The 14,605-nt window shown below is 50.6% G+C and overlaps 3 protein-coding genes across 3 annotated transcripts; all 3 read right to left on the bottom strand.

The window, feature by feature from the left end:
- Window positions 1–527: 527 nt before the first annotated feature.
- M438DRAFT_338017 (uncharacterized protein) lies at window positions 528–1,289 on the bottom strand (the record flags this gene model as incomplete). Its single annotated transcript, XM_029904066.1, has 3 exons — window positions 528–538; window positions 601–748; window positions 1,038–1,289. The coding sequence occupies 3 exons, from the start codon at window positions 1,287–1,289 to the stop codon at window positions 528–530; spliced, it is 411 nt and encodes a 136-aa protein (XP_029757817.1).
- Window positions 1,290–1,763: 474 nt separating this feature from the next.
- M438DRAFT_324535 (ribosomal protein S7) lies at window positions 1,764–3,154 on the bottom strand (the record flags this gene model as incomplete). The annotated part of the gene is made up of 3 exons (XM_029903060.1): window positions 1,764–2,480; window positions 2,547–3,000; window positions 3,056–3,154. 3 exons carry the CDS (start codon window positions 3,152–3,154, stop codon window positions 2,116–2,118), a joined length of 918 nt encoding a protein of 305 aa, XP_029757816.1. The 3' UTR covers window positions 1,764–2,115.
- A 748-nt stretch (window positions 3,155–3,902) lies between these two features.
- M438DRAFT_367904 (uncharacterized protein) lies at window positions 3,903–11,866 on the bottom strand (the record flags this gene model as incomplete). Its single annotated transcript, XM_029907998.1, has 6 exons — window positions 3,903–7,779; window positions 7,832–7,864; window positions 8,104–11,256; window positions 11,308–11,372; window positions 11,427–11,536; window positions 11,628–11,866. The coding sequence occupies 6 exons, from the start codon at window positions 11,864–11,866 to the stop codon at window positions 4,144–4,146; spliced, it is 7,236 nt and encodes a 2,411-aa protein (XP_029757815.1). The 3' UTR covers window positions 3,903–4,143.
- Window positions 11,867–14,605: the final 2,739 nt, after the last annotated feature.

The following is a 14,605-nucleotide window of genomic DNA, read 5'->3' as shown; positions in this document are numbered from 1 at the left end:
CCGAATACCTAGAGAACGCTACTAAGCTAGTTAGAAACTTCTATTAACGCTACCCTAATAAGCCTAGACCTAATAAACGTTTCTCTAGAGTTTTAACCTAAAAGAGGGGATACTATTATGGCGCTTACCTATAATAAGTGCTATAGCTAATAGGGTAACCCTACCTAGGGTTACGTAAGCTATAGAACTAAGTTTCTACTAGAAAAGGATTATATAGCCTATGCTACTTCTATATTAGTAGCTCTTTAAGCTATGTCCTATTATTAAACCTACCTATTAGTTGTACTACCTAACTATAGATAGCCTATTAAATACTACTATACTCTATATAGCTTCTCCTTCTACTATATACTTAACCTACCCCTATAATAAATTAGTTCTAATCGCGTTTGCTTTTAATACTATTTTATATGTATATCGTTCCTATTATATAGTCTCTACCTCCTTAGAGTATTATAGTGCTTTACTAAGTGTACTTAGTATAACTAAAGCTCTAAGTAGAAAGCTAAGGGTTGTCGTTATTAGCTCTAGTAGTCTCCTTACAAATAACATTAGTAAGGGTATACGGAGTAGAGTATTTAACTCCCTCTATAGCACTACGGCTACGGCTACGGCTACGGCTATAATCCGAGGCGTCCACGGAAAGAGCCTTGACACCAAAGCGTTGATGACACTCTTTGGCCAGACGGTTCGCCATACGCTGTGCTGTTCCGCTCTGGCTGCCCCAGAAGATTATCATATCGGCTCCCTAGAATACATTAGCAAGCTGTCGTTTCAGGGGCAGAAGAGTCGTGACAAGAACAAGCTCCGGCTCCCAAGCGCGGCCACTTCCAAGCGGTCAAAAGATACAATGTTTTTGGTAGTTGGGTCACTGTGCAAAGAGAGAAGCACATACACGCTCTCTCTGTGGCCCACCAGAGGGAAACCAAAAACTTTGTGCCTTTTGACTGCCATAGATCCAACCTCGCGAGTGTGCGGGACACTTATGCAGGAAAGGTCAGAGTACATGGGCATTCACGGAAGGGGTAGTCACTTACCGTCTCCTCCAACTTCTCAGCAATATTCCTCGTCTGCTGCGCACCAGCCCTTCCACCCATCAACTCCTGAGGTCTCTCAAACCACTTGTAGAGATACGGATCCGGCTTGTCCCATAATGTGCCCTTGAACATATACGCAGCGCTCGCAGCGCCTACCAATGCCATGGCCGCAATATCTTCGAAGCCGGCATTCTTGGACAGATGTGAGAAGACATTGTTGAAGGCCGGATTGCTGGGGAATGTGGTGGCCATGTTTGGTGTGGTTTGCTGGATAAGGATATAGAAAGGAAAAGAAAGGAAGGATGGATTGTGAGGTGCAAAAGAAAGATGATTGTTCCGCAAAGACAAAGACCTACGCTTTCTTATGTATGTTACTGACCTTCGGATCACATTTCCAGATCTTAGTACCTACCAAGATAGTAGCCCCGCGCGCATTTCATCGCCGAGTCAAGGCGGCAGTCGCAGTGTACCTGACTTTGAGCTGTTGACTGCGACAAGACTAAAAACTCTTGTCCCCAGATAGGGCCTGCGGGGTACGCGATGTCTGGGGCTCCGCTTTTCGGAGAGAATTACTGCTTTCTGTGTTTGGTGCTGGCAAAAGGGAAAAGGTAGATCAGCTCATTGGCTTTGTACCGTCTTTTCGACCAGCTATTCTAGAAACAATTCGCGGTTCGTTGCGTCCGCCCTCGAATCAGCTCGGCATATGGCAATCGTGTGTGTTGTGTTGCCGATCCGCGTTTGCATGTCGTGAACGGTTCACTGGGGTGTGGAGTGGGAACGAGGAACGCGACGAGCAAGATGCGAAGATGCTTTGCGAAGCGTCGGAAACTTTGCTTGCAGAGTGCGGACCAACTACGGTAAAGCGTGCTACAAGTGAATCGAATGAGAACTACTCGAATTCATATGCATATTGGCAGCAGATGGATTCTATGCTTCAGAGATGTACAAGGAAAAAAATGAGGATATTGTACAGGTCCGTATGGTCCAAAAGTAAAGTACAGTGGTATGTGATTCAGTGAGAAAAAGGAAGGACGAATTTCATTTCGCATTTGTAAGGTCCGGGTTGTAGACCGATCGTCTACCTTCTCAAACCAGTCTTGCCAAAGGTCAAGTTACTTCTGGCAGTAGTGGCAATCTTGTGGATACCGGTACGCTTCTCCCAAGCAGAGCTGCGGCCCTCAATGATGGCGACAATCTCTTCGGCAACGCGCAGAGCGAACATGTCACGTCCACTGCCACGCGACTTGCGCTTGGAAGCAGCATCCAGGATCCACTCGAAGGCAGTGCGACGGCGTTGGCGGAGACCCAATGGTACAGGGATTTGCAAAGCGACACCACCACCAGCGGCACCACGTTGCGAGCGGATGCGCAAGAGCGGGGCGATGCTGTCGACAGCGAGTGTGAGGTAAAGGACAGGGTTCAAAGGAAGGTGGGATGGTGGGGCTGTAGAAGGAGATGATGGTTAGCTGAAGAACACAATGAGGAGAGCTTGTGGGAGGTTGCACTTACGAGCACCGGGCAGCAGAGGCCTACTAGGATTGTAGTTTGGAGGAGACTGCGTGCGCAGATGTGTCAGGATGGTGGACATGTTGCGCTGAGCGACACTGAGCTTGCCATGCTGCATCATCAGGTTTGTGAACTGGCGCACGACGGGGTCGTAGCGGTAGTCCTTGTGTGCATTGCTGGGCAAGGGCAGAGTGGGCAGGCCGAACTTGTGGCCAGTGGGGGTGGTGGTGACGGGAGTGGCAGGCACAGCGAGTTCAGACGCACCGAAGTTTGTGTTTGCGACAATGGCCTCGTCGAAGGGGCTCTCGTTGGAGGTGCTCAATTCCTCCTGGCGGCTGCGAGCACATGTCGAGAATGAGCGAGTCTGCGAGGGCTTGGGGTGTTGTGCGCCGGCCTTGATGCTGTCCTTGAGCACTTGGGGTGCATTCTTTTGTGCTTCCTTGTCTTCCTCGAGCAGCTGCACACCATCAGTCTCTGTCCAATCTCTCCTTCCAAGCTCTTGTGTGACGCACCTCTTGCACTGGTGTGCCCATCTCCAGGTCCGGTCCCTGTCCTCCCTGGATCTTTGCCATCTTCGCTGCCTCCTCACTGATGTGCTCTTGCTGGTGCATGTTGGGTCCAGCGCCTCCGCTCTGCTTGGGGTCGGTTGCGTAGTTGCGGCGCCATGATGCTGCGATCGGGCTCTGGATTGATGCAATTGCCCTGGGGCGGAAGGCCAAAGCCCTTGATGTTGCGAAAAGACTCATTGTGCTGTGTGTATTGACTTTGTCGTCGCTGGTGATTCTTTCCATCCATGACTTCAGTTTCGCCCGCACAACGCCAACGTCACATGATTTTGGGGCTTATGCGTTGCACAAAATAACCTTCGAGCATCCGATGTCGCCCTGCCATCTTCTTTCTTGCTTTGATCCCTACGCGTTTCTGATCTCATCACTGCACAGCGGTTGCGCTACTCCCGAGCTCCAGCCCTGTGAAGCGGCTTGACGTGATCATTGAACATTGCAGATGTTTATTTGATATCGATGAGCTCGTCCACCCGGAGCGGCTGCTTGCCGCATTCTCACGGGACATGACTCTGACCACGAACAGAGAGTTTTGTATTGCCCAGGATGTTCAACGTGAATGTACGGAGACGATGAGAAATTGCACCAGGATCGATATCCCCGAACGCAGACATCTTGCCTTTCGATAGTTGGTTCGGTGACCAGTCTGAGCCTGGGAGGCTGGAATAAACACTGGGTTCTACGAGTAGTGTAACTCCTCTTTTATCTCACGTTAAGCTATGTCACTTTGATGTGGATGCTACACAGGAGACAACGAATCCACACAGGGTAATGAACAGAATATTTGTCAAAATTTGCGAGAAAAAAATGAATGCTATCTATAGGGTATAGTAATGGTGTGTTTTGGCGTCCACGACAAGCGACGACCAAACAAAAAAGACAGAAAAAGGAGCAAAAGAAATCAATCTAGATATGTAAGTTCCACAAAAAAACATACAGATTACAAAGATATGCAGATAACAAGCCAAGTACTTTTGGACTTTTGCCGCCGTGACGAAGTGAAAAGAGAGAAGTGTACAATGGTTGCAAAACAAGGATCAAGGCTTAGAAAGCTGCTCTTTGCGGAAGAAGGTGAAGAAACCGACACAGATGCCGAGTTGAAGGAGTAAGCAGACCCAGAAGTCTGCGCTTGCGAGTCCGCTCTTCCAGTCGACTGAGAAGTCGGGGAAGACGTCTCCAGGTCCAGTGGCGTCGGGGGCAGTAGCGCGAGAGAGGATAGTCGCTACTGATCCGATGACCTGGGCAGCCACAAGAGTAAAGGTGATGTGGTAGCGAGTCAAGGTCTGCAAGAGAATCATACCGAAGCCAATACCCTGAACAGAGTCGAGAACACCCAGCCAGAGCCAAAGACCACGACCCAAGAGTGCCGAAGCCACAGGGCTACCGGCCCATGGCAAGTACATGCCAATGTTGCTGCAACTCCACAGGATCTGGCACCATCTAGGTGCACCGAGACCAATAGCGAAGATAGGGATAAACCAAGAATGGGTGGTGCTAAGGTGAGAGAACCACCAGAGTGCAAAGGCCCAGATGATGACGAAGAAGAGAACGATGAGAAGAAAAATTGACCAGCCGGGTGCGTGCTTGGAGCTCCACAAGTACTTCCAGTTGCGACCATAGATGGAAGCAAGGAAGTAGTTTTGGACGAAGACGGCAACGAAGAACCAGACGATGATCTTGCGTCTCATGACAGCTGTGTAGAAGGAGGGTACAGCACCGGGTGCTTGACGGTAGAAAGCGGGTAAACCTAGCCAGAGAAGTATACCGATAGCCCAAAGGAATACTGCAATCGGGACACCAATAGCTGTCATAGTCGAGCCATAGGTCACCAAAGTGGATGCACCCTTACCAGAGTCACTAAGGGCGGAGAGCTTATCACCCCAGTACCAAAGACCAACGATGTAGAGCTGTTGAGTGCCTTGAATCATACAAGCACGGAAGCCCCAGGTCTTGACAGGTGCGGATCCAGTGCTACCGAAGTTTTGGGCAAAGAAGAATGATCCAGCAGCACTAGCGAAGGAGTAGAAGCCGGTAGCGACGTTTTGGACCCAGCCACGACCAGAGTTAGTTGCGGCATATGGAGCCATACCCAACAGGAAGAACGCGAAGCCATAGAAGAACCAAGGAAGTGCAATAGTGTAAATCAAAGCGAAACGACGGAAGACAAACCACCAGACCAGCGAAGCACCGAGGTAAATGCAGGCAACAACGTACAATTTGCTTGCAGTCTCGCCGATTTCGCCAGTAAGTAGGGTGATTTGATAGCTGTTTGCGGCGATGATTTGACCAAGTGCCAGGAAGAACGAGTAAATGGGCCAATCACCGACCTTGTACATCATCAGACGACGAACACCAGTGGGAGCTTGGTAGTTTTGCGGGAGCAAAAACTGGTCAGAAGTCTCCTTTTCGGGGTCCATATTAGTAGTGTTGTATGCACCGGTAGGCGAATTCGCACGAGTGGCGGCGGGAGTCTCCTTAGCCATCTTGACATCGTGCATACGGTTAAACCACTGCTTTTCAGACTTCTCAAGGTAGTCCTCGATACACAAGGCAGACTCAGAAGTCTTTCCACTTAGGTCCTCAAGCTTACGCTCGAAAGTGCGATAGTACAGGCCAGTAGAGTCGGTAAAGAATGGAAGCAGGTCCTGGGGGGTCTTGTCTTCCTTCTGTTCGATAACCTTGTCGACAGTCAGAGTGGATTCAGCGTTGGCTGACCTGCCCAAGGAAGGTGGGAAAGGCAAGAAGGGGGATGAGGCCGAGGGGCTCGCAATACCAGGGGTACCGGCAGGAGAGAAAGTATAGGGGCTGTTGGCACCGAAAGGATCCTGGTTCAAAAAGGGGTAGCCGGAGCGAGCCTCTTCTTGTGCCTGTTCCCTGGCATGCTGTGCTTCTTCGGTCGTGATGTTGACCTCTTCGTCCTCAATTCTTGACAGACGGTTTCTACCCTGGGTCGGCTCAGTAGAGTTTCTGCGAGAAAGTGTGGGACGAGAGCCGGAGAAGCTGCGAGCCCTAGTTTGAACGTGGCCGGGACCTGCACGAGTGCCAAGGGACAATGAGTTGTTGCGAGAGTTGGTAGGAGAAGACTCTGCAGTGTTTCCTTCTCTTGTAGGAGAGGAAGGTCTGGTGTTAGGACGACTGGGATTGGGTGTGCCTCTGCCCCAGGGGGTGCCGGCGCCAGGAGTGGTCCAACCACTAGGGGTCATCCAGCCAGGCATGTTAGGAGTGTTGTAGCCACTGCCCCACGGTGTTGTGGCGACGGACATACCACCGTTGCGCTGCTTCTTCTCCATACGCTTGTCGTGAATCTTGATGGACTTGGACTGCAGGATCTCTAAGTCTTCCTTCCACTGAGCAACAGGGAAACGTTGCTTAGCAGAGCGGGCTCTCATAAGTGCTCTAGTCTCGTATTTTGACTTCAATGCGCCATCGATAGCCATCTTGAACTGGTGCATCTGATGCTTGGTGGTCTGCGACTCGATGGTATACCACCAACCGGGCATTTGACCGAGACCTCCAACACGCGATCCGACACCAAGAGCACCCTTGCGACCGAACTCAACAGCAACGAGACCAAAAGGCTCATCTCTGCTGGGAATCAAGGCGAACTCCGCTCCTGAGAAAATGAAGGGTGGGAGAGCTGTGAACTCAGGCTTCGAATAGACTCTGCCAGGGTACTTCTTCATCATGACATCGAGCTTGAGAGCTGCGAACTTGCCATAAAGATCGATACAAGGCCCAACGCAAAGAAGCTGAACATTAGGGTTCTTCTCGAGAATGGCAGGGAAGACATCAGCAATAAGGTCAATACCCTTTTGCATACTCCAGCGACCGACGAAAACGAACAAGTCAGCGTCTGGCTTAACATCGAGACCAGCCCACTCTTGAGCTTGGCGTCTGAGGCCAGCTCTGGACGATTCGTAGACCTCGTCAATAACAGCATCGTTAGGGTCGGCCAGCTTCTTGTCCCATTCTGCAACATCCGAGGGGTCAGGGTTGGGCAAAGCACCAATGCTGTTCAAGCCCCAGAAAATGGGGTAACGTGCCCAAGAGCGTTTGCCATATTTCTTGCTGACACCAACAGCACCGAAGCCCTTTTGGTGAAGACGAAGCAAACTAGCACCAGCATGCAGCAGGTTGAAGATTTCACCGAACTGAACATACTTTGCAACCACGGATTCGGAAAGGTTGTAGACAGAGCATACTTCAGCTCTCTCCTTTGCATTACGCATCGGCCATAATCCTTGGAACTCGGCATTATGGAGTGAGAGACAGACAGGGATGGTCTGGGGTAGGAGATATAGGGGAGCAATGGTACCGTGGTAATCGTTGATGTGGTAGAGGTCGATGGGGAATCGGCGGCATGCCTCGGCGATACATTGGTTCCAGGCAGAGTAGTAGATGGCAGAGTCGAGATCGTCCATACGGGCAGGATAGGGTTCCTTGGCCGACTGCTTTCTGAAGACGGGAGCGTCAAGCAACATATAGGTGATATTCTCAAGCTTGTGGTACTGGACTTGAACTTCGTAGACTTTACCGAGAATAGTGACATCGACAGGTTCTCCAGGTGTGTCGACAGGGTAGTCGATGCCACCAACACAGGGAACGACCCAGATGAGATCCTGGTGCTGAAGATTTTTGCCCATGAGCTGGGCCATGACTCCGAGACCACCGATCTGATGAGAATTAGCCTGTGCATATACAAGAGGTCGACAGGATGAAACAAACCTTGATTTTGATGTTCCAATCGGAAATGTCATACTAGTTTTGAGTTAGCGTGTGACTTGTATAGATTGTGTGTGTACATCTCTGCGAGGCGGAAGTGTTCGAAGTGTGCCATCATAAAGCAATATACTTTCCGAAACAGAAGCACGTCCAGTGAGAGCGCGTGGATCAGATACTTTCAGTGGATGTGCCTTCAATCCCGGAAGGTATCGTTCTTTTTGACAGCTCCAACCAAGCAGCCTCGGCCTGTTGAGATGCACGTGTGGGTTACCTACCTCCATTGTGCCAATAAGGACTGTTCTGCGCTTGACCATTGCTCCAGCGGTGACGAGACCGCCGTTGTCCATAACGACGTCGGCACCAACGCTTTCGGAGCTGGACGGAACAGCCACAGCCTTCTCGTCCAGTACTTCTCCTTTGCTGAACTTGTTCCTGATAGCGATGGGAATCAGCGACTTAGGGTCTGAGAGGCCGATGAGGTTGTGCTTGACAGCGTAGAATGCCTTCTTGTAGAAGTAGATTCCAAGCAGAGCGGTGACTGGCGGGATCACAGCCAACAGGATGAACAAGGCCAATTGTCTCCAGCGATTACCAACAGGAAGTAGAACGTAGCGGAATGATGCATCGTTGAAGTGAATGCGCCATGCAAGGAACGGTGATTCCGGTCCGTGGTCGGTAATGTTGACGACTGACATCTCCAGAGAGGTGGGGCCGATGCGGTCAAGCACGGTATCGTTGTCGATATCACCGAAAGCTGCCGAAACATCAGGCTCACCGTCCTCGGTCATACCCCAGACGTTAAGCTGGAATTGAGAAGGCCACTCAGTCATGAAGTCGTACTCCCAGGTGCTGTTGCCAACGAGCTTCATCTTGTTGTTCAGTCCAGAGTCATAACCATACTCGTTGAAGGATCCGTGGACGAAGAAGTGAGGGAAGCGACGGACATGCTCAACAGATCCAAAGACATCACCTTCCTGGATATGATCACTGCTACCCGATGCCTTAGACCAGTACTGGACCTTGACGTGATCACCTGACCACTTTTGTCTCTTAGTGCCGGCCCAAGTTTGCTTATCCAAGGTACTGTTGCCGCCCTGATAGTCCATCCAGTCAGACCATTCAGCACCCCATGTAAGAGAGTATCTCCACTTATCGGCGCCAGGAGCCTTATGCTGGACATAGAAAGCATCCTCTGCGGTGCCAGACGACTCAGATGCACGCTTAGTCTTGCCATTGCTGCTAAACAGCAGTGTCGAGCTGTAGTTTGCCTTGAATGGGAAGACCATAGGGTTGTCGATCTGGCCAATACGGAACATCAAGTTGTCTTTAGATCCAGTAAAGGTATCCTGGCTGGCTGAGGTGGCGTTATTGACACTGATCGTATGAATACCATTAGCGACGTTAGTGATGTTTGTACGGTATCTCCAGATGGATGGTCTAGCTCCATAGAATAGGGGCTCGTCCAAAAGCTCCGTAGTCAAGCAATCTACACTGTCTGTGTCGATGACAGCGACTGATCCATCGCCAGTTGTGGAGGTGATGTTAATCGAGCGACGAACCGAGTCGCAGTCCATCTCTCCAGAGAAACGGAGCTCTAGGGTCAAAGTCTCCTTGTCCTCGTCGCTGACCATAATGCGTGAGTCGTGGCCTATGAAAGTGTCGTTCAGGATCATCTTTGTAAGCGAGGGGGAAGGGGCTTCCCAAACGTCCTTAGGGACAAAAGCTGCGAAGCCATACATCGTCATGTTAAGCCAGGGGAGACAACCATTGTACTCGGTAGACCCGTTCAGATGAAGTTTCTGTTTCGAGGGCTCAAGGGTTCTCTCATCGAAGGGGTAATAGAGGTTCTTGACGGTGGTACCTGCGTCGTAAGGTGAGATGATAGCTTGGCCACTGGTACTGCTGCAATCGAACGTGTAGTTTCTGGAACCATTGTAGTTACTCATGAGCAGCCAAACGGGTTGATTTCCATAGCCACCAGCATCTGACAGATCCTGAGCACCTTCCAACTCTCCACGGTAGATACTCCAGATACCAGTCTCCGTTGGTTCACCGAAGGAGCCATTGAGGTAGTAATGGAATGTCTGGTTGGACAATTGACGAACGTCGAAGCCATCGTTTAGCACAGGGTATCTTCTTCTCATCTCGTGGCCCATCTTGAGGTAATTGTACATAGGGTGGGTAGGGTCGCGGTGATCCAGAGAGACGGCATCGTCTTGGCATCCGACAAGAGAGCTATTGACCGGGAAGTTGCTCAAGTTCTCATCACCAACTTTGTAGCAGCCATGCATCTGCCAGGCCTGTGCGGAGCTCATGGACTGTCTGCCGTAGATGTAGTTGGCAGCCGTGTTATCAAGAACATAGAACAATTGCTCTTCACCCCATGATACCATTGAGATACCAGGTACCACAAGGGTGTTCACAAACGATCCGAGAACCTGACGTTGTGTACCGTTAATCAGGCCAGGCCATCGCAGAACGTCCTGATTGGATACACCGTACATGTGGCGGGGGTCGAACTTGCCGTTGTTGGCGTTGACAAAGTCATTTGTCTGAACCATGACGTGCCAGGCATCGATGAAGTTCACAGGCGCATCTGAGGCTGCAAGTAGGTTTCCGTCAAGGCCCAAGAATCTCATGAGACCACGGTAGATCGTGTAGTGGAAAGCACCAGCGTCAAGAGCTTGATATCCGTCCTCGCGAATATAGGTCGAGTTGGTAGTGGCAGCCTCGGTCAAATTGTCAACCTGCATGCTTGGTTCCTTTCCACGTCCGATATAGATAGCTCCGTTGGCGTTACCGTTGACGATTTCGCCGGGGATGAAGAAGTTGTATTTTCCGATACTCGCAGCACACTCGCGCATGGCATGAGAGAAGTTGCCTTGGCCATCTACGGTGACTTGCATGGCCTTGTCGATACGGAATCCATCGAAGTCGAGCGCTTTAAGCATCATACACATAAAGTGTTGGAGCTTGGTCTGAACAGACGGACGCCAGTCACGAAGACGATCTTGGACACCGTTGAATTTGGACAGTTGCTTCTGCCATTCTGGGTACTGTCCGAAAGCGCCGACATCACCGTACTGGTCGAATTCACTGTCCATGCAGCCAATCATCTTGGTGGTATTCTCATCCTGAATGAGAGCACCACCTTGGTCCCAGAAGCGAGGGTATTCGTATGGGCACTCGTCATGCCATTCGTTTTTGAACTCCCAATCTTGATAGCGTTCCCCAGATTTCCAGACTGCCTTGTGTTCCTTGAAGGACCAAGGTGCACTGCTGTTGTAGTAACCTTCGAAGGCGATGACATCGCTCATGGTCGCCATGGTGTTGTCGAGCAGGACATACATACCACGAGAGTGTATGTCGTTGATCAGTTCTCTCCACTGGGCGATGGTACCGAAATGCGCGTCGAGGTAAGTATGGTCCTACGTAATAATTAGTTACGGGTTATGGCCAGATATGTGTCGGCAACGTACCAAAGGACTGTATGTGTCTGACATCCAAGGGAAGTTGTAGAAGATGCTTCCCGCAAGGTAGATGCCTAGATAGAACGTCAGATTGGCTATCTTAGCAGGTGGTGCTCGCCTCCGGTTACCTCTAACGCCCATTCCCTGAAGATAATCCAGGGATTCACGAACACCCTCAGTGTCACCACCGTGACGGAGTTGGGTGCCGTAGATGTCATGCTCCCACGCGGTGCCGTTTCTGAGCAAAGGTGTCAGTCCTGTCGAAAAGAATTCAAACAAACATAGATGGACTGGTACGCTACCAGCATCTGTATATTTATCCTACTCACATATTATCGTTGCTCGGGTCTCCATTCACGAACCGGTCCATGAAGAAACTGTAAAAGGGAAATCGCCAGTTATCCGGACTGGGATGATATGTGTGGTTGTCGTATACGGTGAAGTAGTCCAAAGGATCCGTGGCATCCTGTGCCATGTTCAGGTTCCAATCGACATATCTCTCGTCATAGCGAAGAGCTTGAACTCCCAAGGAGCTCAGCGCCAGCGATAGCAGCCACTGGCCGCGCATTGTAAAGTCGTAGGGTCGTTAAGAAGGAGCAAAGCAATGCAAGAAACAAATATCCAGCGCCACAAAGGCGAGTCGACGTTAGGTAGGTGTAAGCTTCCTAAAGGTCAAGCATAGATGTCGAGTTGTGTTTAGCGAGTGTCGAGGGTACTTCAAACAAGTGTTGTGAAGAGCTCCGCAAAGAGAGGGAAGGATTCAAGCGGTTATGTAGTACAGAAAAATCATAGAAGGCAAGGACCCGAGAAGAGAATATGTGGGATGCGGAGAGATGCAGCAAGTGGGTCCGCCAACAAGCCGTGGATCAAGGATACAGTAAAGTAAGAACGGAGTAGATGCGTAAAGAAAGGATATGCCCGAGTGTTGGGTGTCCGGGAACTTGGTCGGGTTAGTCAAGAACTCAGAGTCAACAGGAAAGGCCGGCAACAATGGGGAAATGCAGCAGCTTATCTTGATTTGCTTTGATCTATCGGTGATAGGACGGCAAAGGGGCATGGACTCTGCACAGTGCGGCGAGCATGGTTCAACACAGACTGATACACTGACCATCAATGATGCATTTGACCATAGGCCACTGCAGGGGTTGAGATGGCATTAGCAGAATGATCGCCAGACGGCTCAGCGGGACAATCCGCCGTCTACTTTCAACGGGTCTTTTTTTCGGGTCTTGCTGCAAGTGATTTTTCTCAATCGGAACCGCGGTCACAGTCAAACGAGTCGAGCACCGCAGCGCGCGTCCAATGCGCCACGCCGCAGTGTGTGCTCTTAGAACGCCGACCCCTCATAGGTAGGTGACGTTTCATGTCACCTCTGTACTGGAAAACGGCCGAGATAGACGCGGTTGTGTCCTGGGGCAGCAGCCGATAAGCTGCAAGAGAGACCAAAGGGCTTTGCAATGAAACATCTTGTGTCGACATCTTGGCGAAGCTTTCCAGGCAGGACCGTTGGGTGACAAGCCTGTTGATTGTCCGTGCATCTGCAGTAGGGCAATTTGATATGGCTTCGGACGGACAACAACCCACTTCCGATGACAAACTCTCTCCCTCTCTTGATTCTTTCAAACCAAAGCTCGGGCTTCTTTCTCGATATCCGTAGGTCAATCGCAGTGCTTTGGTTGATTGGCCGTTCGACATTGGCGTGGTTTGAACGAGATTGATGAGGTCGCAGATCCCAGTCAACCTTTTTCTTGTCTCACAGGCCTGCAACTCCGTATGCATGAGGGCTGATTGTGAGGGAAGGTAAGAGAGCATGAAGAAACAACAGTATGCCACACCCCAGTCCTCCATCTCCCCAAACTCTTCACTCCAACAAGCATCTGCCATCCATCGAAAGCCGTTGCAAACTCTTTATGCTTGATATCGGTCTTCCATGCGACACGTCGTAAGCGCCTACGTTTCAAAGTCCCGCTGCGGGTCCACCACAGAAGCCTCTCTTGGCGGAACAGAGAATCTGGCATCATCGTTTGGCTTTCCTTGCCAGACTCCCGAGCCGCCGGCACATGAAGCGATGCGCGAATCAGCGTTGAACTCTCAAGTTCCTGCATCGTCAGTACCGCCACGCCGTCCGCCACGTCAAGCCCCAATGTTCAAACGGGAATTTTATTTCAACGACCTTTCTTTCGGTGAGAAGCTTGAAGAGGCCGCGTCGTTCCTGCAGCGCTATCACCGTCCTTCGTCATCATTGCTCTGTCTTGCCTCGCGGAGAAGAGATTTGCTCATCTGTTCAATTCGCTCATGACGGATGCAGGTCCACCCTGCCGGAATTACGGGTACCCAGAGAAGTGGTTATCAGATCCATCCTTACTCAGTATCCACAGGCCAGTCCTGCCAAGAGAGAACGCATGTTCCTCGAAACAGTGGCACAAATTGACACTTCTTGACAACAGAACCACAGCAAATCAGCAAAGGGTTGTGATCCTTCCCGTGCTCGTGTAACCCAAACTTGTCGCCTCGATCTGAAGAGTTGAAAGCAGCTGGCGACAACCATTCCGAAGTTTTTGCCCCATTGTGAATCGATGCGGGAGATTTGCTGCCGCGCAGACGCGCAATAGTACCGATGTCCTACGGACGTATCACACCTGCGGACCGCAGCGAGAGTCAGAAGATCAGACATGCACGCAAATCATAGACCTTCGAGAATTCTCAATGAAATCCACCTTGCATCGCAACCAGGCGACTACAGTTTGTGGGCTTATGGTCAAACACTTGCAGCAGCACGGACAAAACGATCAGAAACCTCTCACGACCTAATCTGTCGCGCTGCCGATCCAAGTCCACTTATCGCTGCCAAGCTGCATTGTCCTCCCTCGTCAAATTCAACTCCAACCACTTCACTTCCTGTGTCTGAATTGTTACTCGAATACATAGGCCAGCCGAAGATTGCCACTTCTCTGGTCAGACTTACACAACAGGTCTACTAATCTCGAAATATTGTGCTTGGTCACATCGACTTGATCTCTCGTCGAATATGTTGCCAATCGCCTGGCCTTATTGGTGCACCTGCAGATCGGATATGCACGATTCCTCCTCAGCGCTTCTACCATGCTGAATGTGCTTAGATATGTCTCGGGAGTCGGATCGGGCAGCATATGTCTCCTACAACTCCTTTGTGGTTATGATCTCGAGTTTATCTCTACAGTTCCTTGCGTCGTGGTTCAGACGTCACAACACGGCCGCAACAAACTCAGACCGCTCTTAGAGACACCCAGGCAGTTCCTCTGCAAACCAGTAATCGGGCGACGCTCAA

Source organism: Aureobasidium pullulans, assembly GCF_000721785.1.
Source record: "Aureobasidium pullulans EXF-150 unplaced genomic scaffold scaffold_18, whole genome shotgun sequence".
Lineage (NCBI taxonomy): Eukaryota > Fungi > Ascomycota > Dothideomycetes > Dothideales > Saccotheciaceae > Aureobasidium > Aureobasidium pullulans.
Note: the sequence above shows the minus strand (reverse complement) of the source record. Positions and strands in the feature narration are given on the sequence as shown.